General features: G+C 43.1%; 1 protein-coding gene across 4 annotated transcripts in view; it reads right to left on the reverse strand.

Moving 5' to 3' along the window:
- The window catches only part of cbln20 (cerebellin 20), a 32,389-nt gene extending 10,670 nt beyond the window's left edge, over positions 1 to 21,719 (reverse strand). Inside the window, exons 1-6 of one of the 4 annotated variants that reach the window (XM_070543794.1) lie at positions 18,888 to 19,262; positions 6,722 to 6,794; positions 5,547 to 5,782; positions 5,394 to 5,458; positions 5,166 to 5,307; positions 4,950 to 5,073 (exon numbers count right to left, since the gene is read on the reverse strand). In XM_070543794.1, coding sequence (XP_070399895.1) covers positions 4,950 to 5,073; positions 5,166 to 5,307; positions 5,394 to 5,458; positions 5,547 to 5,612 — 397 coding nt within the window. In that variant the 5' untranslated portion in view covers positions 5,613 to 5,782; positions 6,722 to 6,794; positions 18,888 to 19,262. Of the gene's footprint in view, positions 1 to 4,949; positions 5,074 to 5,165; positions 5,308 to 5,393; positions 5,459 to 5,546; positions 5,783 to 6,721; positions 6,795 to 10,792; positions 11,558 to 11,630; positions 11,772 to 11,896; positions 12,005 to 12,232; positions 12,399 to 18,887; positions 19,263 to 21,597 lie in introns of those variants that run through there. The other 3 variants (XM_054735105.2, XM_054735106.2, XM_054735104.2) reach the window with 3 other exon arrangements.
- Between the last annotated feature and the right edge of the window lie 3,147 nt (positions 21,720 to 24,866).

Below are 24,866 nucleotides of genomic sequence, written 5' to 3' on the forward strand. Positions count from 1 at the left end.
GATGCGATAGTTCTGATAACCTCACATTCACATATAGTCACCATACATCACATTCCATCCACAAAGATCCATCCATCACCATAATATTAGTTAACTTGTCATGTTTTTAATTGTTTGGAAAATAAATTCTTACTTTTTATAAACCTGACTCTCTTCTTGAATCAATACGAAGTGTTCTACCATCCCTGAATAAACAAAGAATTCTAAATCTTCTGGTGAAACATTAAAGACCAATCAGACTGGATTTCCATATTCATATGGAAATTCACATCACATTGGTCAAAGTGTAAGGTAGTAAATATAACTCACTCAACCTGGAGGTAAGTGGAGAAAATTTAGAAAGTTTGCGAATATATATTGACGAGGTTTTTGAGTTTTTTGTCATGGGACCAAAGAAAGCAGCAGCAGCAGCTGAGACGGAAACACCTGTTACCAAGAGGAGCCGTCCCCAGGACTCGCCCAAGGCCTCATCTCCCCATAAGGATGTCTTAGATTTACTACAGTCCATAGATAAACGGCTTCTGGGATTTGAGGGGTGACTCCACCTGCTAGAGTTGCTTCACAAGGAGTTCCAGGACCTCCGAACATCTCTGGAGTTTAGCCAGGAGCAGGTGGAGCGGCTCGCGGCTGAGAACACGTCTTTGCGGGAATCGGTTTCCTCCCTGACATTTTGCTAAATAACCAAATGATGAACCTTCCAGACTGGAAAAATAAAGGGATCCTATACCTGGAACACATTTATGAAGGATTGGACTTCATCCCATTTAATCGAATGGTCTCCCAATTTGGAATGGATAAGAATAGCTTTTTAGAATATCACCAAATTAAATCTGTAGTCAAACAAAAATTTAAGCTAAATGAAATAGAATTACAAACACTATCAAGGGTATTTGACTTTTATAATCTCAAACCCCCCAAACTACTGTCTAAAGTTTATAAGACACTGTCCAAAATAAACGATAAAATTGCAATCCCTATTGAAAAATGGGAGGTGGATCTATCAGTCAGCTTTGACCAGAACTTCTGGTCCCAAACTTGTTTTAAAAACTTTTAAAATGATCAGAAACCCCAATTTACAATTAATTCAGTACACAATTCTACACAGAGTACACTTTACAGGTCATCGGAGGTTCAAGATGGGGTTTGTGTCGTCTGACACCTGTACACACTGCACAAACATCATTCCTGACAATTACATTCACGCACTGTGGTCCTGTCCACCTGTCCAGGAATTTCGGGGTAGAGTATGTGAGGATCTGTCAAAATGTCTGAAGTGTCATATCCCAACTTCCCCCTCTCTTTGTTTACTGGGAAACCTGGACGATGTCCCGATTGAAACATCTTTGGTTCACGTGGTTCTGACTGCCATATGCATCGCTAAGGAAACTATCCTCTTGAATTGGAAAAATAGAGAAACTCTCTGCATTAACCAGTATAGAAATCTTTTGTTAGATCATATTGCACTTGATTTAGCCTCTGCTTCCACTTCAAGTCAATCTCTCTGGGCTCCTTTGATCGGTTCCATCATATAGCGATGATGGGGGACCGTTGATGTTGTCCTGCGGGATGATGTGGGTGGGGGGGTGGAGGGTCTGAGTTTGGAGTACCCGGATGTTCCCTGGAGGTGGGTTCACTGGGGGTGTCTGGGACTGGGGGGCCGTTGCCCCCCTCTGGAGGTGTTTGGGTTGCCTCGGGGGGTGGACTACTGGCGGTTGTGAGTGGGACCCCTTGGAGGTCTTGGCGGCGGCCATGGGTCACTGCCTGGCAGCTGCATTGCCCCTGGGCGGGGGCCTGGGGGCTCGGGGTGGCCGGCCCCGTGTGGGGATCTGGGCGGGGCCTTGGGGGTCAGGTCTTGACATGTATGCTGCCGGGAAGAAGGCAGGAACATGCAGCAGTGCCTGGCCCGGGTTCAGGGGCCTCGGGTAGACCTTGGCTCCTCTGCTGTCCCATCACAGGGGAGGGGGAGGTCCAAGAGAGGGAAGGCCCAACCTTACCTGGATGTCCCATGTCTTATATATTCTGGAAGTTGTGCAAATGCAGGGATGGGCATAGATATTCTGCTGGGGTGGGGCTGGGTTGGTGCCCTCGGACTCTGTGAGGATCTGCAATGCTGCTGCTTTGGGCCCTGGCAGGATGGGCTGGGGTCTCCATGCGCTGGGTGGCAGTTTGACAACAGAGGTGTCTATTGGGGCCAGTGGGGGAGCTGGCTCCCTGGAGAGCTAAGCCCAACCAGTCATTCCTGCCCGTCCCCGCATATTTTTCTCCTCCTGCTCCCTCACATCATCACACAAACATGCACATAGGACCTTGGGGGGTCGACAAGTCAGGGAGTGCGGGTATGGACCCCATTTTCACATTCCTGTGGCAACCTGCCCCCCAATTTTATTTGCACCTTATACACCTCCACCGACAACATTCTACGCAAACACACACTTAGGGCCTTGGGAGTGAGCACATTCAACGGCACTTGGCAGGGGGATTTCTCAGCCTCCTCCCGAGTGCCGGTGCCCACTTCCAATTTTAAACTGCACTTAGACACCGGGGGCTGTGGGTGCAAGTGGGGTGGTGCGGTGGCATCAGCTGGCATAGGCCAGACGATGCCCGCACTGCCCGCTCACCACAGCCATGGAATACACCTCATCAACACACAACACTATATTGGAGCAGGCGGAGGGAGACTAGGGGTCTTAGCACACCTCTGTTGTTGCTTGGCTTCCTGGGGCTGGAGGCTAGGAGGGAGATCTGGCCATCTGGTTGGGGTCTGGGGTGGTGGGTTGCTGTGCTCAGCGTTGGGCGGGGGAGCCTGCTCATCAGCACCCCAGCAGAAAGGGTCAAATTCTGGTGACAGGGAATGGTTGTACCCAATGTGCAGCAGTACCGGGACAAGAGTGAATAGGGTGTGTATGGGGAGCATGAGTGGGTGCCCGGCATGCATTTTTGTAAGTCTTTGGTTGTATGTGCATGTGTGAACATGAGGGAGGGAGTGTGTGACTGTGTTTGTGTATGACTGTATATGTCAGGTGGGGCCTTTGACTCCTCTCTTCTCCTGGGACTTCTTTTGATGATATAGATCTTCGTCTCCCCTCCCCCTGCCACACCTGGTGTGGAGTGTGGTGCCTTGGTCTGCCTGAGAGTTCGTGGCTCTCAGGTCAGGGGGTTTAAGATTTTTGGCGTCTGCCTGATCAATCCCGGTGGCTGCCTGGTGGGGTCTGGGTCCCTGGGCTCTGCTGGGTCCCCGGCGGGGGTGGTCGCCCCTGGGTCCCGGGTCGCTGGGTCCCGGGCTCGGCTGACTAGGGGGTGGGGGGCTGCGGGCGGGCCTGTGGGCTTGCCGCTGATATCTCCCAGGACTCTGCCGGCTGCTGGTTGTGGCCCCCCAGGGCGATCCTCTGTACCTCTTGAGGGGGGCGGGGGCCTTTCTGGTTGCAGTCTCCTTGGGGTTCCTGTGTTGTGGGGCAGCGCCCGGATCTCTGGGACTTGGAGCTCCCCCCGTCTCCTACACATCTTTGGGGGGCAGATCTGTGGTCCCTCACACTCTCTATTGGACGCTTTTATAGAGAAACCTTGCACAATCAAGCACGTGTACACACACAGGTGCTCACATGGTGCTCTCAAAAGTCTTTGCCACTAAATGCACTATGATTTATTACCGTGTGATTGTTCAATTAAACAATGTTGATTTTATATTTCATCATCAGGTTGACGCAGTGACAGCTTGCTCCTGATTTATTGTTGTGTGTCCCATTTTTTTCTATTCTTTCTCTTTCTGCAGGTCTAGAAGCAGACTCTTGTTCATTATTGTTTATTTTTGTGGAATCCCCCCCCCCCCCCCCTTCCCCCCTCTCTCCCCACCTTTTATCTTCTCCTTTCTCTTTCACCTCTGACTCCGTGTCTGGTCGGAATTACAAAGCATTCAAAAACGATAACAATAAAGTTTTAAGTATCAGGCGTGACATTAAAAGCAGACGCTTTGATGCTCCACCTGAGAGTAAATCTGTAAGGCTTGTCACCAGCATTCAGACATCAATTCTGTTTGCTTCACAGCCAGACAGGACACGGTAAAAAAAAAAAAAAAAAAAAAAAGAGTAGGGTAGTGTCTTAAGCTTTAAAAGCACCCAATTATATATAAATTACCCTCTCTACAGTTGGAATTCCTCAAACTACAATGTTGCGCATCATGTGGAAAAACTTGAACAGTGGAGTAGAACCACTTAGATTGAACTGATGGACATTGGAACTACTTTGTTTAAAGCTACTTTATTCTGACCTTACTCTAGGTAAGGTTTTTTTGTTGAAGCACTATTCAACCCATAGTGCTGTGGGAAGATAGAAGACACTTTTCCAGTACTGGATGGCGAGCCCCAGCCCACAGGAACAAATGAACTGGTAGATGGTGACCCGACTGGTCCCATCAAGTTGACTTTAACCAGAGACTATATTGACCAACCAGACCATTACTGTTACGACTGTGTCTGTTTATGTATGTTTGTATCATTTTGTTTTCCCTAAGAAGTGTGCACTTCTCCATTATTTTGGAATGAAAAAAAAAAACAACAAACAAGTTTATCAAACAGTAAACGTTACTGCGGTTCGTTAAGTTATGGGTGTGTGTGGTTTCCTCCATTGTTAGATGCATCCGGGCTCCCACAAAACTAACATCTTGTGATTTGGCCCAGTACCTTTTTTAAGTTTAATCTCAGCTTTGAAGCTAATAGTGATCTAGCTATTCATCTTACCATAAGTTACCCAGATACTGGTCACACCTAGGTTTAATTTGTCAGCTTAAAACACAGAAATACAGCTCTGGATAACGATTGGAGACGGGGTTCTTGTCCTCCAGCTTGTGTGGATGTGAGCAGTTACCAGGATGTAAAAAATAACTTTCAACGTGATACTAGTTTGAGGCCATAGTGCTCAGTTCTAATTATAATCCATAAGAGTATTATCCTTGCCTGACCAAGTCGTTCCAGGATGTTCCTCAGTGAGGTCTCCACCTGCTCCCCTGCAGAGCCTCGTGACCTCCACCAGCTTGTCCAGAGAAGCTGCAGTCAGGTCCTTCAGCTCCAGCTGTCCCTCCTGTTTAATAATAAAAAACAACCAGGGAGGATCAGGCCAAGATCTGCAGCCTCACAGAACAAAGGAGATTCTTCAGGAAGCTGGATGGTCACCGTGTAGATGAGGGTGTTAATCGTGAGCTCTGCTTGGTCCAGAAAGAGCTGCTGACGGGTCGTGCAGCAAACCGAGCCAGCTTGGTTACTCACTATGAGGCGTTCCACATGTCTGGATGTCAGACGAGCACTCCTTATTGCTCTGAGAATCAAACGTTGAATAAATCCTGTTTTTGTGCGAGAAAACATCAGTTTAAACAGAATAAAACGTTACCATTTACCACGTACACAGTAAAGACTTGCACCCCTCTCTGCCTGGCAGTTGAGAATGTGCTGATGGAAACCAACTGCAACTTTGAGAGAGAAGACTGATGCTTAAATTAGCTGGACTTGAATAAAAAAAAAATTTAAAAACACAAACCGCCCCGTTCACCTTGTCACCTTGTTCACAGATGTCATGAGCTCCAGCTGCTCCGCTTCAGACAGAAGCTTCTCGTCTGCCATCATCACCTCAAACTAAACATCTTTAGGTGAGATATGTGCTGGAGCAACAGGAGAAGGTGGAGGTGCTGCAGGAGAAGGTTGTGGGTTCCTCAGCCACTCAAACATCCTACTGGCCAGAGGACAGGCCAGCATGCAGACGGTGAGCAGGAAGTGTGGGAGCTGGTTGCTCATGACTGCATCAGCACAAAAGAGAGAGGAGTAAATACTGACATGTCGCTGGCTGTAGAAGGCTTTACTGTTGAAAGAATGAGGACATTAAGGTTTTGGCATCATAAACATATTAATGGTATAAAAATAGCAAAGGCAGTTGCTATGCTAACCAGACTCAATGAGTCTTTGAATTTTAACGCTTTATGTCCTATACGATAATGTGATTGTTCCATATATGACTTATTGCATTGAAATCTGGGGAATTACATGTAAACATACACTAATCCATTCATGGTTTTACACAAAATGAGCAATAACAATCATTAGTCTAAAGTCACAGAGCTCCAAACCGCGCATCGTTGGCTGAGTTACAAATATTACAATTTGGTGATCAGGCTGATTACAGGACTCTACAATTGTTCTATAAAGCTCATGTGAAATCAAATTTCCAAGCGAAATCTCAAATCTGATGACAGTGGGGCAGATTATACATATGATTATCTTTTAATCTGCTTCTTTTCATTCAGGTATTTCAATTCAATTCTGTTCAATTCAAAAATACTTTATTAATCCCAGAGGGAAATTGATTGCTGTAAGTTGTATTGTTTTATTCATTTTGTTACTTTATGTTTAACCCTCCCATTGTCTTTATGGGTGACCCCGCGAGGAAAGTTGACCTTTGTGCAGGGTTGATGGTTTATCCCTTGGGTCCATATGGGAGGGGTGAGGAGTGAGCACCACCTCACCCCTGCCATATGGACCCAAGGGATAAACCATCAACCCTGCACAAAGGTCAACTTTCCTCGCGGGGTCACCCATAAAGACAATGGGAGGGTTAAAATAACAAAAAAATAAATTAAATTAAAAATAATTTAATTACATTTTCTTACCACAAAAAACGTTTATGGCACTTTTGTTAATCCTCATGTTTTACACAGAGGAGCTAAAGTTTTGTTCTCTACCTTAATGTGTTTGCTGTCGGTTTCATCAGAGCATCTCACAGGTGTTATTGTGGTTCCTTCTTCTGCTGTACACCTGTAGATGGATGAAGAATTGATCAAATAATTATATAAACTACGCAGCAGAGATTTGCAGTCACTGTTTCATTTAAATTACATTTAAATAAGTAGAATTGGAGAAAGCTGCAGACATTTATGTTCTCACATGCAGCATCTTGACACAAATTATAATTCACGAACGAATCAAATCTTTTGAACGGGTTTTCAAAGTGAAATACAGTTATAGGAGGAGATTTCAATATTGTCTAAATAATTTAATGGACAGATGGCCACCTAAAAACAATAATTATCGAAATAACTTTCTAGCTTCTTTTATTGATAGATATAAACTAATAGACACATGGAGAGAAACACACAAGTTTCAAAGGGAGTATACGTGGGCTAATAAATCTTTATCATACTGTTCAAGAATTGACTATTGGCTCATCTCCAAGGACTTCAACAATGTAGTTACAAATATTCTACCTTCTCCTTTAACTGATCATAAAACCATATATATTTCTGTTCCCTTAATACCAGCACCTAATAATATTAATCATTCATATTGGAAACTTAATAGCAGTCTTCTTAAAAATACGGAAATCTGTTTGGCAGTGGAGAGTCTCATTGGGAGTTTTTGGGAAAAGGCCTTGGAAGAAAGTTCTTTTAGCCTTAATTGGGAGCTATTTAAATATGAAGTCTCAAAGTTGCTTAGAAAATATAGTAGTGACTTGGCAAAGAAAAGGAAAAAGGAAGAAAGAGAAGCTGTGCAAAAAATTACTTTTTTATCTTCGAAACCTTCTGCTTCTTCAACCACAAGTGAAAAAACGGTGCTTGAGGAAATGCAATCTAAACTAGACGAGATGTATATAAAGAGAGCAGAAGGAGCATATATCCGATCACTTAAACAATGGATAGAAGAAGGTGAACAAAACTCTGCCTATTTTTTTAGACTCGAAAGACAACAATCCAAAAATAACTCCAAAAGACAACTGAAAATAGATGGTTTGGTTGTAGAAAACCTCCAAAAAATAGCTAACTCGCTAGCTCTGAATTTTATAGTAATCTATATACATCTAGTTTTTGCAGGCACTCAACTAGTCAATTTTTCAATTCACTTCCTAGTAAAAGAAAACTGACAGCAAGTGATACTGGCTTCTGTGACAGCTCAATAACCTTAAGTGAAGTAAGTAAGGCCTTAAGCCAACTAAAGGCAAATTAATCGCCGGGATCCGATGGACTTACAATCAGGGGTGGACTGGGACCAAAATTCGGCCCTGGCATTTTTACAAGCAAGCAAACACCCGTAGGCCAACTCTGCTTCATCACGCAGGGAAAATCAGTTAACTCCAAAATACGTTCTTTATTACAAAAATCTCTCATTTCAATTCCATCCTGTGTTAGCTACTGGAACACTTCCTGGCAAGATCTTAACTGGACAAGAATATGGACTTTACCGCAAAAATGTTTTTGTTACCAATAAAATGAAGGAAGTCTCTTTTAAAATAATTCATAGATTCTACCCAACTAAGCATTTTCTTCATAAAAGATTTAAGCATAACATTAATATATATTGCTCCTTCTGTGACCTTAACCCAGAGACTACAGCACACGTGTTTTGGGAATGTTCTGTCACAAAAATCTTTTGGAAAGATATCACTACTTTAATTTCAAGAACTATTAAAGTGGACATTCTGTTGAGTTTCAAAAATGTTTTATTTGGGACAACAGACTATGATGCAAGACCCTCTCCTGCTTTCTATTTCATCAGTCTGATTCTGTTTCTCTCAAAGTTTTTTATACACAAATAAAAAGTAATACATAAGAACCCTTTGTTTAATCATTTTGTTGTAGATTTAAAGACATATATAGATACAATCTCTTCTTCAAACAACAAAAAGGCCAATAAGACAAAATGTGTATTTGAAGCATTACATGTGCTTGGGTAATATTTAATCTCGCATTATGTATTTTTTAAATACTTTTTTATTATTATTTTTCTTTGTATTTTTATTTGTATCTTTTCCTTTTCTCTCTCTCTCTCTCTCTCTCTCTCTCTCTCTCTCTCTCTCTCTCTTCCAGTTGTGTGGTTTGCTGAAAAATGATTCTGTGCACAAAATCGAGGGAAAGTGCTGAATTACTGCGGTTTGGAGAAACAGACAAACGAGTTGTCCAATCGTTGCTTTCGGACGAAAAACAACGATTGGTTGAAGTTTTTAGACTAATTTGAGAGAATGACTTCATTCATTTTTTCATTTTTTTAAATCTCCACAATATATAGCTATGCTATGTTGGCACATTGTGAAGAGGCATGCGAAAAAAGTTTTTAACTCATTTGTTTTCCAAATTAAGGAATGCAGCTTTAAGTTTTTTAATATAAAAATTGTGAATGTAACTAACAATAAATTATTTTTAAATCATCAAGTAGACTCATTTAGTGTAAGATCTGAAACAAGTCATGAAATAATTAAACATTTATGTTGATCAATTAATTAGTTATTAAATCACTTTAGTTGAACCTGCATTGTAGGTAAAACAGAATATGATTGTAAACAACCTGTAGATTGTAGGAAATCATTTTATGCAACAAAATAATAATCATTTTATTAAGAGTAAACATGTCAACTTCTTCATGAGATCTTGTAGCTTCCAGCATATAAGGGAGGGGGAGAGGAATGTTATGGCTTACTCTTCCTGGTGGCAAGGCTAGGGAAGGTAAACAGGAGACTGTTTTGTAATGGAAGAACACAATATTTGTAGCAGAAGAAGCTGCTGGACACTTGACTGTTGATCTCTGATATTGCTGTGGACAATAACCTTGTTGGACTTTTCCAATGCTACAACTGTTTGGTTGCCTGTTTGAAAGTTGTTAATACAAGCTTTTGAAAAAAGTATCACAGCGACCAGCATCCCGGCATGCGTTACAATCAATGACACAATGTTTCCTGTCTCAATTCGGCAATTATTTGCACACTTGTGTAGCACACACTCAAAGCCTTACCCCAGTTTCACACTGAAAGCATCAGCGGCGCAGAATGGCAGCAGATTGTCACCGCTTCAACTAGAATTAGTCTATTGACTGTTTCAAACCAGCAGCAATGCGGCAATTTCCAAGCCCGTCCCAGAAGCAGCACGCCGCACTGCTAAAGATTGGATTGGGTTCTATTTTTGCCACAAGTTGCTTCTGGGACACGTCAATTTCCATAGCTAACATAGGGCTGCTTTGTTTCAGTGTAAAATCTCTGGTAATTTTTGAAACAAAGTAATGCAGCAATGCTATTTCATACTGTATATATGAAGCTTACGTGTGATTCAACAGCTTATTTACTCACAGCATCGTTCCAGAAGTGCAGCTGTGTTTTTTTCATGGCTTTAATTCTGGCAGTGGAGAGGAAATACATCATATATGACAGTGATATCAAATGTGATTTCCTTCTTTTTGGTTTCATGGCAGATTGCATAAACAAACCATGATCGGAAGTCTTGAGGGATCGTGAGATCTCACGAGTCCAACAAAGAGCACAGCGAGGAAGTCGTGCAGCTGCCTAGACTCTCCCCGTGTGAAAAGGACTGCTTTGAAGTTTGCGATTAAACCTTTCTGCTGCTGTTTCGCACCGCTGATGCTTCCAGTATGAAACCGGGGTTACTGCACACTTTCTCCGAGTGCACAGTGCAAGTATTGGGATTGGGCCTTAGTCATCCTGCGAGTTTTAGGTGAAAACAGCAAGACTTTTATGGTTTTGTTGGAGACATTTTGCCTCGCATCCCAGAGGCCTCTTCCAAACTTTGGTTGTGGTCAGTAACAAACACACCGGTTGTGCTGCAGAGTGCATGTTGACACATCTCAAAGCTTCTGAAGGAAATGTCTGTTTTGGAACCAATAAAATCTCAAGACTACCAGGACCTTCTGGAGCTGAAAGTTCTGTTCTGTTTTAGAACGGAGCATAGTAAACTTAGGATAGCTCTCATATCATGTTTGGATCATTTATTTATTTAATGGAAATTAAAAGAAAGTAAAAGTCATAAACCCAGCTGTCTGGTTAAAATGTTTATTTTCTTATCAGGATTAAAATCTTTTACAGATAAACCAAATCTGATCACTTTGGTAGATTTAGGATAAACAATTACAGCTAAGATTTACTTCCATTTGAAAAGCATCTTTCTACGACATCGCTTTGCAATTTAAAACCTTCATGTTGGCTTAATAAAAGGAATTTATTGAGCTCAGTAAAAAGGAGGAAAGCAATGGATAGCGGGTCAGAGTGAAGCAGGAGGTAATTGTTCTGGGATCAGTCAAAACAACAGATCTAAAACTGTCCCTGTGGAAAGATCTTGTCTAGTCCAGCTGCATTCAGAGGAGATGAAGGAAGAGGAATCAAACAGCATAGAGCAGGAAGCCAGTGAAGGTGTTGAAATGGTTGAAACTGTCACAGATGTTACAACCACTAAGAAGGCTGACGGACACCTGGTCCCCAGCTTTAAGCGTGATGGCGAGAACACTGGTGCTGCTGTCTTCAACATCCAGACCGTTTCTGTCACTGAGGGACGACACCACGTTGCCGTTAACCAGGAGGCTGGCGCAAGAGGCCTGGCTTTTATCAGCAGAGGTAACGCTGTAGATGGAGACAGCAAGGCTGTAGACACCAGAGAGAGGAGCAGTGAAGATGCCGGTCTGAGTGCTGTAGCCTCCCGTGTTGTAAAAGGTGTATTTGTAGATGATGGGTGCATCGTTGGCATTGGGGCCAACGCAAGTCAAAGCTGACGCGTTGTTCAGGGCCACTGAGAAGACACTGCGGCTAGCTGGAGAGCCAGTGAAGAAGAGATGGTAAAGTGTAAGTCTGTGAAAGTTTTTATGTGCAGATGAAGAACTTACTTTTCACACTGTTGATGTTTGTCTTGGAGCTGGCCAGTTGTTTGCTTATTTCACTGACCGTAGAGTTAAAAAGCTGCTCCATCCTCTGCATTTTCCTCTGCATCAGACAGCAGCTGCACGATGCTTGGTCAGAATTACAATCTGTACACACACACACACACACACACACACACACACACACACACACACACACACACACACACACACACACCAGTGTGAAGATGAGAGTGAGTGAATGTTATTTATTGGGGAAATGCCAGTCTCACCTGTAACTACACCTGCAGGTGAACTCGATGGCAGCTGGTTTTGTCCATTCCAACCATAGTTTGGGAGCTGACCAAACGCTGCATGCAGCACACACAGTAGCATGATTGCTGGAGAATAAAAATGCAAAAGTAAAGTTATTAAACTTGATCCGACTTCATAAAACTTTCATATTAACTATGGTTGCTACAATTTGCCCGTCATTGGATACATTTTGGTTTTAGCTGTTAATTTGTAACTTAGGAAACGAGGTTAAACTCACCTATCAGTAATAAACAAACAATTAGAACTTGTTGAAGTTAAACCAAAATTCTGCCACACTTCTATAAAATTCTCACCTTTCATGGTGATGCAGGTAAATGACGGTGAGGCCTCTGAAGGATGGAAAAGGTGTTCACGAATGATGAGACATATACAGATTATATATTTGTCCTGTAGCTCCTCCCCTCCAGCCTCTGTTTGTTATCCAGCTATACTCCTCCTTTTTATGTTCTTCCTGTTTAACTTCAGAACGTCACAAATGAGGATTCATTACACACACACACACACACACACACACACACACACACACTGTTCAGTGCTTTTTGGGGCACATATGATCCAGGTAATGTCTGCCACCTGAAACAACTGCCAAACATTGCCCCAACCACCAGGATCCAGTAAAATACTCATTTCTACAGTGATCAAACACAATAATAAATCAGCGATTGAGAAATAACATCAGGTCCACCTTGACTTCCTTCACCAGCCAGATCACAGCTTCCCACTGTGATGTAGCGTAACGACACAAAGGCTGTGTAACAGGGTTTTCATCTTCCATAATACATTTACTTCCTAAAGCACGTCTTGGTTTGATTTTAAAAACAGCCTTCCACTCCTTCATCTGAACCAGATCCTCCGGTAGAGGACCTGCAGCTTGCTAGTGACACCTAGAGGTGGTGATCAAACATATTCCTCAATGGACATGTTACCTCAGTCAATGCTTTAATCTGCTTCTCTGTTGCAGGTGAAGCTGAAAAAATGAGAATCTGGTGCAAAAGTCTGTCTATGTCAGTAATTAGATGAGTGTTTCTGTTCTGAGAAATACTCCCAACAACACATGTATGAAGAAGACTCATCAGAGTCAGCTCTGTTTGCTTTACACTTTGTGTTTTTCATCTTGAAAGGCGCGTTTTCTTCTTCAAACATTAATTTCTTAAAAGGGGAACTAGGCGGTTTTGGCTTGCTTTTAATTCTATTCAATTCAAGTTTATTTATATAGCGCCAAATCACGACAAGAGTCGTCTCAAGGCACTTCACATAATAAACATTCCAATTCAGGTCAGTTCATTAAGCCAATCAGAAATAATGTTTCCTATATAAGGAACTCAGCAAATTGCATCAAATCACTGACTCGTGTCAGTGACTATACAGCAATCCTCATACCAAGCAAGCATGCAGCGACAGTGGAGAGGAAAACTCCCTTTTAACAGGAAGAAACCTCCAGAGAATCCTGGCTCAGTATAAGCAGCCATCCTCCACGACTCACTGGGGATGGAGAAGACAGAGCAGACACACACACACACACACGCACGCACGCACGCACTCACACACACACACACACACACACACACACACACACACAAAGATAAGTAATGTGTCTATGGTTTTATTGTGATTTCTTAGTAAATATTCTATTTGGTGAGAGATAAACTTTATTGTATTTATCCTAGTGGATCTATAATTAAACGGGTAAACTAGTAGTAGCACATCCAACGTCAAGGAAAGAAAAAAGTTATTATCAGGAGAGGGAGAATGTTTTAGTGGTTAGCAGCAGTGTGCTAGCTGATGGCCTCCTCCATGAGGACACCACAGCTCAGCAGAACATTGTTGTAGCTTCTTCTGGGGAGAAAAACACTTAGAGAGAAAATAAAGTTAACAGCTGAAATTGCAGAAAATAGCAGACTGTAGAAGAGAGCAGTAGAGTGTGAAAAGTGGTCAGTGTATCCTCCAGCAGTCTAAGCCTATAGCAGCATAACTACAGAGTTAACTCTGGATAACCTAGCCTATTTAGATGGAGGCATGTTGGAGTCAGGGCAAGGGAGAGCCGTCTTTACCGACTGTATACTCCACCTCCCTCTACTCCCCCACTTGTCCAGATCTGGGCTAACATCAGATTTTAACCATAGGCCCTATCAAATAAAAATGTTTTAAGCCTAGTCTTAAAAGTAGACAAAGTGTCTGCCTCACGGACTAAGGCTGGCAGCTGGTTCCACAGGAGAGGAGCCTGATAGCTAAAAGATCTGCCTCCCATCCTAATTTTAGATATTCTGGGAACCACCAGTAGACCTGCAGTCTGAGAGTGAACTGCTCGGTCAGGAACATATGGAACAATCAGATCACTGATGTATGATGGACCTTGATTATTAAGAGCTTTATATGTGAGAAGAAGGATCTTAAAATCTATTCTGAATTTAACAGGTAGCTAATGTAGGGAAGCTAAGACAGGAGAGATATGATCTCTCTTTTTAATTCTCATCAGAACTCTAGCTGCAGCATTTTGGACAAGCTGAAGACTTTTAACTACATTCTGTGGACTTCCTGAGAGTAATGAATTACAGTAATCCAGTCTTGATGTAATAAATGCATGAACTAGTTTTTCAGCATCACTCCTGGAAAGGATGCTTCTAATCTTAGCAATATTCCCAAGGTGGAAAAAGAAAATCCTACAAACCTGTTTAACCTGGGATTTGAATGACATGTCCTGGTCAAAGATAACACCAAGGTTCCTTACTTTGTTCTCGGAGATTAATGTAATGCCATTAAGGTCAGGCGATTGGCTAAGCAATTTCCTTTTCTGGATTTCTGGTCCAAAGATGACAACTTCCGTCTTGTCTTGATTTAAAAGCAAAAAGTTTAGAGTCATCCAATTTTTTATGTCCTCAAGACAAGCCTGCAATCTACCCAACCGATTAGGTTCATCAGGGTTAATGGATAAATATAGCTGAGTATCGTCAGCATAACAGTGGAAGTTTATCCCATGCTGTCTAATGATTTTACCAATTGGGAGCATATATATAGTAAAAAGAATTTTAGCACCCCCTAGTGTTCATTTGTAGAACCGAAAGCAAAACCTATCCCTGTACATTCATTTTTTAAACATCTTAAAGGAGACCTAGAATGTAAATCAGGATTTTTTTTGTCTTCTTGCTAAATAAAGACAGCTTGGGTGGTCAAATGTAGCATGCCAAAAGGTCAAAGCTGTGTGTGACCTACTTTTTATGTAAATTAGAAAGTTGAGAAATGTGTGAGAGCAAGCCGTAAAACAAGGGGGAGTCCTTCCTCCACAAACCTGCTGGTCTTCACCTTATGCCTGAGGTCGCCACCCCCACCAGCCTTGGCCACATAGTAACCAAACACACCTGAAGATGGAGCAAAAAGCTTGCTCCAAGCTTGGCCCTCCTCACTTCACACAGGACACTTTCTCAAACATTGGACATCATGAATCCGGCTTAACACATTAACTGATACACAACAGTGAAGCTGCATCAGCTATTCTGTCAACTCAACAATCATCAGTCAGTAAAATGTATTGTTCTGCGTGTCAGTAGCAGTTAGCACATGCTAGTGACGGGTCCAGCAACACTGACGCATCGCTGCATGTATCTGGCTCATTAGAGCGACACTCGTGTCTGTGTGCGTATCATCTAGGAAGTAGTCACGTTACCGATACAGCTGCTGTGTCGCTCATCAGTGAAGCGTCAAACTGTGTTTAAATGCAGGCGCGTCTCCCTCTGCCAACAGGATGAGTTTCTGCCACAAGTACAACTTTTGAAGCAAAATTATTCCACTGTTACACCAAGGACCCAGAAAGAAAATCCAAGTTGGTCCATGAGGAATCATTTTGTTCTTATACCGCCAAAAAAGTTTTTTGTTTTTATTCCCTTGTTTCATCCATCGACATATATACTGGACAATGTGTGTCCATAGGCTCCAATAATAAGTTTTTAAGTCAAAATGGGAGGTGGCCACCACCGCCATTTTGACCATGTCACAGTTTACGTCAAGCCCAGACAATTCCACAAAAGGGAAAAGAGGTGGAGCTGAGTTGGGGCTGTAAGGCTGGGATCAAATGACGACACTTGTCGAACTGAAGTAGCTACAAGCTAACGCGGAGGTGAGAGCTAAGCTAACGGAGGTAGCTACGTAGCTACAACCGGAGTTAACTGTGCACAACACCGGAGCTTCTGACCCCTTCTTTCCACCGGAGCCGTCAGCAGCACGTTACTGCAGCAGCACGTCTTGCTCGCGTAAGCTGCTGCTTGGCCCTTCCCACGAGACGCGAAGCAGCAGGGGAGCAGCTGTCACCGACCGAGCACGAAGTCACATGAGTGACTTCGTCAGTAAACACAACAACAAGCAGGAGAAAACTACAACATGGCTCCAAAAGGTTTGTGTTTTATGTTCTGTCCGTTTTATAATCGCCAATACGGACCTGAAAAACAAAGGAGACCGCTAGCTAGGTGATAACTTCTCATGGGGCCGCACAGTTAGTCACTTTTTTTTAAAGTAAAGCAACCGAAGGTAGTACGCTTTATTCTGAAAATCTCGGGAGCGTCGCTCCGTTTCCGCGTCCGACTTCCTGTCTTTCCTTCCCCAAAAATGTCGAACTTGACCCGTTTCAGAGGTGTCGCACGTAGAAAATAGAACCAGCGCGGTTGGTTTATGCTTGACGCGTCCGCGAGGTTCGCACGGCTCCGCGCGGAAAAGTTGCGTCATTTTAACAACCACGCCCCTCCACCGCGTCTCCGCACGGCCCAAGATTTCCACAACGCGCACCTCGGAAAATTTCTAACCATGCGGACGGACGGACGCGGAAAAACATGGCGGACCGGCAAGAACTAGTATGGCAGAGGTTCGTAAATACAGACATTTGTATGATTCAGCTCTCAGAGATCACCGTGATCAACATGTTGTTAATAATTCTTGGAGAGAAATAGCTCGCACTGTCGGAAAAGACGAGGACGCTGTTAAATAAGCTGAAATGCCATGTTGTAAACAGTAATTTCTACTTCTACTATGGTGTAGTGTTGGATGCATGCCGTAGAGCTCCATGCTGCCCCCTACAGTTTGGGAGAATATTGGCTCACCGCAGAGACGAGCCGCACAAACCATAAACGCTGCGAGTTGTGAAGTTCGTTCCATCCGCGAGCCGCATCACCGCGCAGAAAGTGAATGCGTCAAGCAAGGGCCGCAACATGCTGCTCCTGAGACGCGGCCGACTCGCGCTGCTGACGGCTCCGGTGGAAAAGGTTCTGTTAACCACAGCGGTTCCTATCAGCAGCTATGACGTGCTGCTGCAGTAACATGCTGCGGACGGCTCCGGTGGAAAGAAGGAGTCAGTCACAGATACGTCAGGCTGACCGCTGGGTAAAACTGGGTAGAACACAGAGGTCTCCTGAGAGCTCCACAAGCCGGCAGCCACGCAGCAGACAAGCGCCGCGGCGATCACAGATGCACTGAGCTGCTGCTGGAAGCAGATGAATTTCAGAGAGTTTTACACCTGGTATACCATCACCGTGTTGTGAAATTATGTCAGGCTTGTTAGTCAGAGATGAGAGTGTTTGCTTTAGATCAGAGCCAAGTAAAACATCAGAAAATGTCGATTCTTGTTTATCTGGCGGGAGATCCGCAGAGCATGGAGTCATCAGTCGTTTTCTCTGCAGAGTGCTTGTTTTACCCTGGATGTCTGTTACGTCCTGACGCAGTTTGGAGAGCTGAGTAGACATGCCCCTCATCTCAGCCGTCTGCATTTGAAACTGGTTTCTCACCTCAGCGAGCTGAATTTGGGACTGGTTTCTCATCTCTAGGATGAGGGTGGTCAATTGCTTAATTTCCTCTGAGCTCATTTTAAAATCAATGTACAGCCCTTTAGTTTATTATTAGGGCTGGGACTTGATTAAAAAAATTAATCTAATTAATTACAGGCTTTGTAATTAATTAATCTCGATTAATCGCATTTTAATCGTTCAGGAAAATGCGCTCTCAAAGTAAAACTTTTAATTAAAATTATGAGACAGAGAATCAAACATTAGACATGGTTATTACTGTAAACTAAAGCTTTTAATAAAAAAAATGCATTTTAGTTGTTCACATGTCACTGTGTGATATGAAACAAAACCCAAATCAACTAAAATTTATAATTACAAATAGAAAACACCTGCAAATGGTTCCTGAGCCTTTAAATAGTCTCTCTGTCTAGTTGAATGACTGAAATAAATTTGACTTTGCACCAGATTCTAATTTTTCCAGTTTCACTTGTTTGTATAATTGGGAGATTTTATTAGCATTTCTGCTCATAATGTAGTAAAAACACATAAATAATAATCCTTCAAAATGACAGTAGAACAGGCACAGATATGATCTAGTACTTAAATGTACTAACTTTTAACACCAGAGCAGGCATGGCATATTCTGAGAATGATCAGGAACACTAACTGGTTCCAGTTGGATGACTGGAGGTTGATGGGAAGATAAAAGATCATGGCGAGGAAATAATGATCTGACGAACAGGTGAGCGGACCTTCCTTACGTGGGAAGTCCTGATTAATAAGGGGATGCTGCAGACCCGCAGATTCACGCCTGCAGCAGCGAATCTGGTGTGATCTCCAGCCTGATCACAACTTCCTCGTTCCTCGCTGCCCCTGATAGTAATGCATGTGATGTTTAGACAGCGACTCGTCTCAGAAACATAATTCCCCGACAGAATTGTTTAGAAAATCATCAGAAAAGTTTCAGAGTATTTCTGTTTTAACTTAAACTTCTGTTTTCAACTTTAAGACAAGTTGTTTATGATTGTTTAGAGTAGTGAGGACACGGAGCGTTCTCCCAGCGGCAGCCAGGTGCCTCTCGTTTATCTGCCTACTTTCATAAACTACTGTTAGGGCACAGAATTATTGTCTGGTGCTTTCAGCGCTGCACAGATGTTACGTAAATGTTAAAAATATAGCTTACCGCTACTTTTGTAAAGTTTCCGGTGCCACCGGGAGGGCAGCCGCAGCAGAGACGATCTCTGAAAAATGTCCGCGACACGGACTCCGTTGTTGTCTGGAAGTTTTTATTTTCCAAGTTAAGAAAAGAGGCGGATGTGTTTCCTAAATCCTGCATCAGTCCAAGCAAGGCAACTTCTTTCTGTTTTTATTTCGTTTTAGTAGCCATTAGCCACTGTGCATTGTTGTGTGCGTCAGTGATATTCGGTCTACGAGGAAAACGTGCAATGACAAAGGTTCCGCCTTGCTTGAAATGCAAGCTGCGATTAAATGCGTTAATTCTTTTTTAACGCGTTATTTTTTTCTAATTAATTAATCGTAATTAACGCGTTAAAGTCCCGGCCCTATTTATTATAAAATTAATGGAAGCTGAATTCAGTTGTTAATAACTGAGCTGTGTTACAGGAGAAAATTTTATTTTTAACAACATTGATAATACACTAGGGACCTTATTTTGAGAAATAAGCTTAATAGTGAAACAACAAAGAACAGAAAAGAAATGAACTTTATTAAGCCAGGTGTTAAAACCGCCACAAGATGGCAGCATCGATCGGCTAAGGCAGTGGTTCCCAAACTTATTTAGCCGCGCACCCCCTTCTATGTCCCGACCATGTCGACCCCCCTTACCCCCCCCCCAGCCCCCACATCGGGGCATGGCTATATATATATATATATATATATATATATATATATATATATATATATATATATATATATATATATATATGTATATATATATATATATATATATATATATATATATATATATATATATATATCAGATGTCAAGCTAAACAGAGAGGGTTAAAACAATTCCCGATCACTTTCATTTTTTAAATAGTAATTAATAAGCATTCGATACCATTACAATTTCCTTTGATTTCATTTTGAATAAATATTTAGAGTGCCCAGGTAGCACATAAACAATGCAATTTAACGGTTTTCTTAAAGTAGGAACGTTTAACCTGTGCGGCCAGAGCGCTCTCCTTCCTTCTGCTCTGCGTAAACCTGAACTGATCACCTACTTGTGCGTAATCAAATGTCACTAGGGGACAAGATATAGCCATGATGTTCACTTTTACCTCAGACCGACTTATTGCTGTTTTATGGTGTGGCTGAATCTGCGATCCGCTGTCACGCTGACCGGAACAACAAATGCTGCACTAACAGGAGTTGTGGTCAGGTTCGGAGTCACTGGCTGGAGCGGACCCGACTCATCCCAGAAGCTAATATCTTAATTTGACCTTGAATGAAAAATAACCTCTTAAAAGTTTTTATCACGGTGGAGGCAGCGCTCATTTCTGCCTTCAGTCTGACGGCGCGCCGGAGTTAAAGCAGCGTGCGCGCTTATTGAATGTGTGTGTGCGCGCACGGCACAGCCGCTCAAGTCACCGCATCTCGCGCTATTTAAACCAATGTTGTAAAATTTCTTCTGCCCAGCCCAGATGTGCTCACTTGTGCACCCGTGAGCCGTGGTTCCGCTGGAACACGTCTGACCTCTGACAGACGCACTCTGAACTTCAGATCTTCAGCGCGCTGTCAATAGCCTGAATGGGAATCATTTCTTGTTATTTTGTTACATCCACAATGTTCTGTGTGTGAGGTTTACGTCAGAACACCTGCATGAGACAGGGTGTTAATTACAATCTGCCAGAATGACTCACCACCTTCAGATTTCTCCAACACCGTTAAAAATGATCAAATACGGAACATATCGGCGTGCGCAGGCCAGAGTGCTGAAGCTCGGCGCATTGTTATTATGAAGCTAGGGCACATGTGGAGGACACGCGCGCGCGCAAAAATATACTTGTTTTCAATTACATTTATTGTGCCCACTTACTTTTTCTTTGGCCCACCCACAAATGAGTTTCTACGCTAATGGTGACATATGACAGACTTCTCTGAGCTCCGCAGCCATTACACTTTTCACCTCGCGCACCCCCTAGCGGCAGCTGCGCGCACCACACTTTGGGAATCCCTGGGCTAAGGAACTGTGGTTAATGGAGGGAGGCCTGATGCTTCACTCCTTCTACCAGATTCATGGACGAGCTAAGCTATTGAAGCTAAACTCTTGATTTTGGCTAAAACACAGTGGTCTTAATACCGAATATTTACCCAAAAGGATTAAGCGGAGACGCTACAGTCAACGGCAACCTGTTTGATCACTCGGTTCTACCGAAGTAAATCCTATCTCACATGACAAAATCACTATATTTTTTAGCTTTGTTGGTGGCCACGAGTTGAACAATCTGTGAACTTTTAGGTATTTCCCCTTCGATAAGGTGATTCCCTTTTCAGTGGCGATGCGTGCCGTACACTGGCAGGTCAACTTAAGCTGGATGAAGCTGTATTTTCGCGGTGTTCCGACACGAAAGCTATAGTTTTGCTATCTTGTCTAAAACTGAACTTCTTTGTTCGTTTTAAACTAGAAGATGCGCGCATAGGAGCGGTAGTGACGAATTTGTACAAAACCACTCGATCAGACTAAATCTGAACGTTCCCGAAAGCTTAAGATAAGTGTGTTTAAGCTATATTTCGGAAAACGGAGTGCTATTCTGCCGTGTTAAGGCTGATTAGCTACTAGCTTTGCTAGCGTGAGGAGAGGGAGAATGAGACACTGCGTGTCAAGATGGAATAAACGTCCAAACACACAATCAAACAACACATTCGCTTACTTTAGCAGTTAGGATGTCTTTAAAACAGTCCCAAAGACTTGTGGATTAATCACTGTATCAGCTGTGTCACGACTTGCCGGATGTTTATGCCAGATGTCGGTGTTACTGTAAAAAGCTTCCCTCCCAGAAGTTTCTGGAGGAAGAAAATTAAGGCGAGACAACTCCCCCCAAATTCCACTACCTCCGCTCCGGTCCGACCCCGCCCTCCGCTGCCGCTCGCTTCCGAACTCAATTTTTACTGCTACCTGCTCTACAACGGCTCCGCTCCGGTGCGGAGACCTGAGGTGGGCAAACAAGCATGCGCGGGATTTTCGATATCTTGCGATACAGTCCGAGCAATAACCGCGGAAGTTAGATCCAAACACCCGTTGTGTGGGAGAAGAATCGAAATGAACTGTTTAATCTGCCCATCATTTGTGTTGAGAGATCAGCAGTGTTTGGATCAACAAAGTGTGACTACTTTGATAGTGGAAACTGTATTTATGGCTTACTTTTGTGCATTTAAACTTCAGCCGCCACTGATAGTTGTTAAAAGTTGTTAAACCTGGGCATATGAAACAAAAAACGCCTTTTGTTTATCGATGTATTGTGAAAAACGGAAGTTGTGCCCGCTCCTTTTCCTGTTGGACGGTTGTGATTTCTGTCCATTTACTGCGGAGGTGCTCCGGCGTCCGGCGAAAATAGGATCGATTCTATTTTTGCCGGACGCCGGAACAGAGGGCGGCGCACGGCGCCGCACTGCCGGAGCACGTCCGCAGTAGTGGAATAGCTCTGATTGACTACAACGGGACCGATTTTGCTCCGGCGTTCGTGTCGGAGCGGAGCGGAGCGGAGGTAGTGGAATTTGGGGGTTAAGGTCTAGCTGCAGACGCAGCCCCGGCCAAACACGCCCCTATGTACAAAACACGCGTGCATGTACGAAGACGAGAACTCGCATGCGTGTCGCAAAAGATGGAAATGACGGGTTCAGGTAAAGACAGATTTATATTTTTACAACTTGCGAAGATTTTGTACTAGAAATTTGAACGTTCAAGACATAGTTTGATAGACAGCGCATTCGTAATTTTTTTCTGAAACACTTTTATATAAAATTAAGTATTATTGGCAGTGGGGGAAGACGTCATGGATGCAATTTTTTTAATATAATTTTTAATGGGCTACATGCAAGCCTTTTGGCCAAAATAAACGTAACAATAGGCTATTTATTTGACCGTTTATGACTCCTCATCTAATAAGCAGCAAACTCACGACGGCAATGTGGTAGCCCGGAGGTATTCTACAAACACAAGAACAGTGCCTATATGTATTGTTTTCACATTGTTTATGACAGCCTCTAGGTGTAAATGTAATTTTTACTAATTGCTATTTATCTTTGTCTCATTAGTGAGAGGCAGCTGATGTCCTATGCCATGGAACTGCTCATATACTCGGAGAAATTCTGAAAAGCTCTGGACTCATCTGAATTTTTGAAGAGGCTGTAGCATTGTGTGGACATTTATTTTATTATTATTATTTTTTTTTGGAAGGTATTTGTAAGGCCAATAAAAGCTGTTGCTGGTTGTTGTCATAGCGGGTGGAATTATTTTGACCCATGACATGCAGAATCACCACAAGACACCGGCAAGTAAGTACCGTAAATCCTCTAATACAGGCCGGTATTCAATTGAAGGCCTCCCAATTTTGGCCGGTGTCGGAGTCAGCGGAGGTGAATAATGGCCGGTCTCTTATTGTGGCCGGGTGAAATTGGGTAACAAACAAGTATGAGCGTCCCAGCGGCAGGGTTATAGTCCCCAAATCAACAAGCAGGAGGCAGTAGAGGTTCACACAGACCTTTATTGGGCTTTTTCTTCAACACTTTGTAACGCTACAGACACGATCCTCTATCAAGCTCCTACCACACAGAGTCACGGTGTCAGTTAACCACGCTAATTCAACCCACTCCACAGAACACACATCACCTTCCCTGTGGCTTACATAACACTCACACAACACTCAAATCAACACATAGGAACTAGCAGAACGATAGGAGACACATATAACACAATACCCAGAATGCACCTGGCTTACAACCCCAGCCAGGTCATTACACTATCAAGTTCAAAGAGAACGTGCTGATTATGCTGCAGAACACTCTGGAGAGCAGCAGTAGGGGGTGTATGAACTAGTCAACTTCACTATACAGTAATCCCTCGCTATTTCGCGGTTCGTTCATCGCGGATTCACTGCTTCGCGGATTTTTTCTTTGGAGCATTTTTCAGGGGGAATTCGCAGATTCGCGGTATTTTTCACTGATTCGCGGTATTTTTCTATGCGAAATATCAAGAAAATCTTGTTTTTTTCATCAATTTAATCATAAAATGCACTTTTTGTAATAAAACTAAAAAAAAACAAGTAAAAAAAATTTTTTTTTCTTGAGTTTTACCCACAAAAAGAGAATGTGATCATACGATAATTCAATAGGGAGCGTGGTTTCACAGACGCGGAAGTGATAGCGTCGGTGAAACGCCGGCTGATCTAGGAAACCCCCGAGCGTTCGAGCGTCAACGAAGTGACACGGAAATGCCGGGCTTTCCAGAAGTAAGTAAGATAACTTACTATGAGCTGATAGTTCGTTGGATTGATCGGTAGGTTGGAAACTCTGATAATGAATCTGAAGAAACGATGACTGAGTGGTGGGCTGGAAAGGCGACTTCCGTTTATAGCCGCGGTTTGTGACGTAGGTGCAACGTGGAGGGAATCCCCGCGAGGGACATGCTGGGAGTCCCTACTTCGCGGATTTTCACCTATCACGGCCAGGTCTGGAACACATCTATACCGCGATAAACGAGGGATTACTGTAGTGACTTTTTATGCCTGTCGTCGCGCTGTGCCAGACCGTAGATACTGACACGCGATCGTTCATGTCAGTTCATTTCCTTTAATGTTTTCTGTCTTTTATTTGCGCCTGATGCGTTTCGCTGCATGCTGTGGAGCGGGGCGCTGCGCGCATCACCTTGTCCTCCGACGCACTGATCACTGATACGGCCGCCAAACAGCGAGCGCTCCGCTGTTTTTGCGGTCGGTAGATCTTTTAGAACTGCAGTTCAAAGGTAACTCATAAGGTGAATATATATGAACCCAGGTAGCAGTTTTTCTTTAGGATTGAGAGGAGATGCAGGAAGATAATAAACAGACAGGACAGAAAAATAGTCAAATGAAAACAAGTTAGTTTTTGTACCTGCTGTTGCAACAAACAGACACCATTGAAGGCCATCAGAAGTGAGGAACAG

This window comes from Nothobranchius furzeri, chromosome 13, assembly GCF_043380555.1.
Source record: "Nothobranchius furzeri strain GRZ-AD chromosome 13, NfurGRZ-RIMD1, whole genome shotgun sequence".
NCBI classification, from domain to species: domain Eukaryota; kingdom Metazoa; phylum Chordata; class Actinopteri; order Cyprinodontiformes; family Nothobranchiidae; genus Nothobranchius; species Nothobranchius furzeri.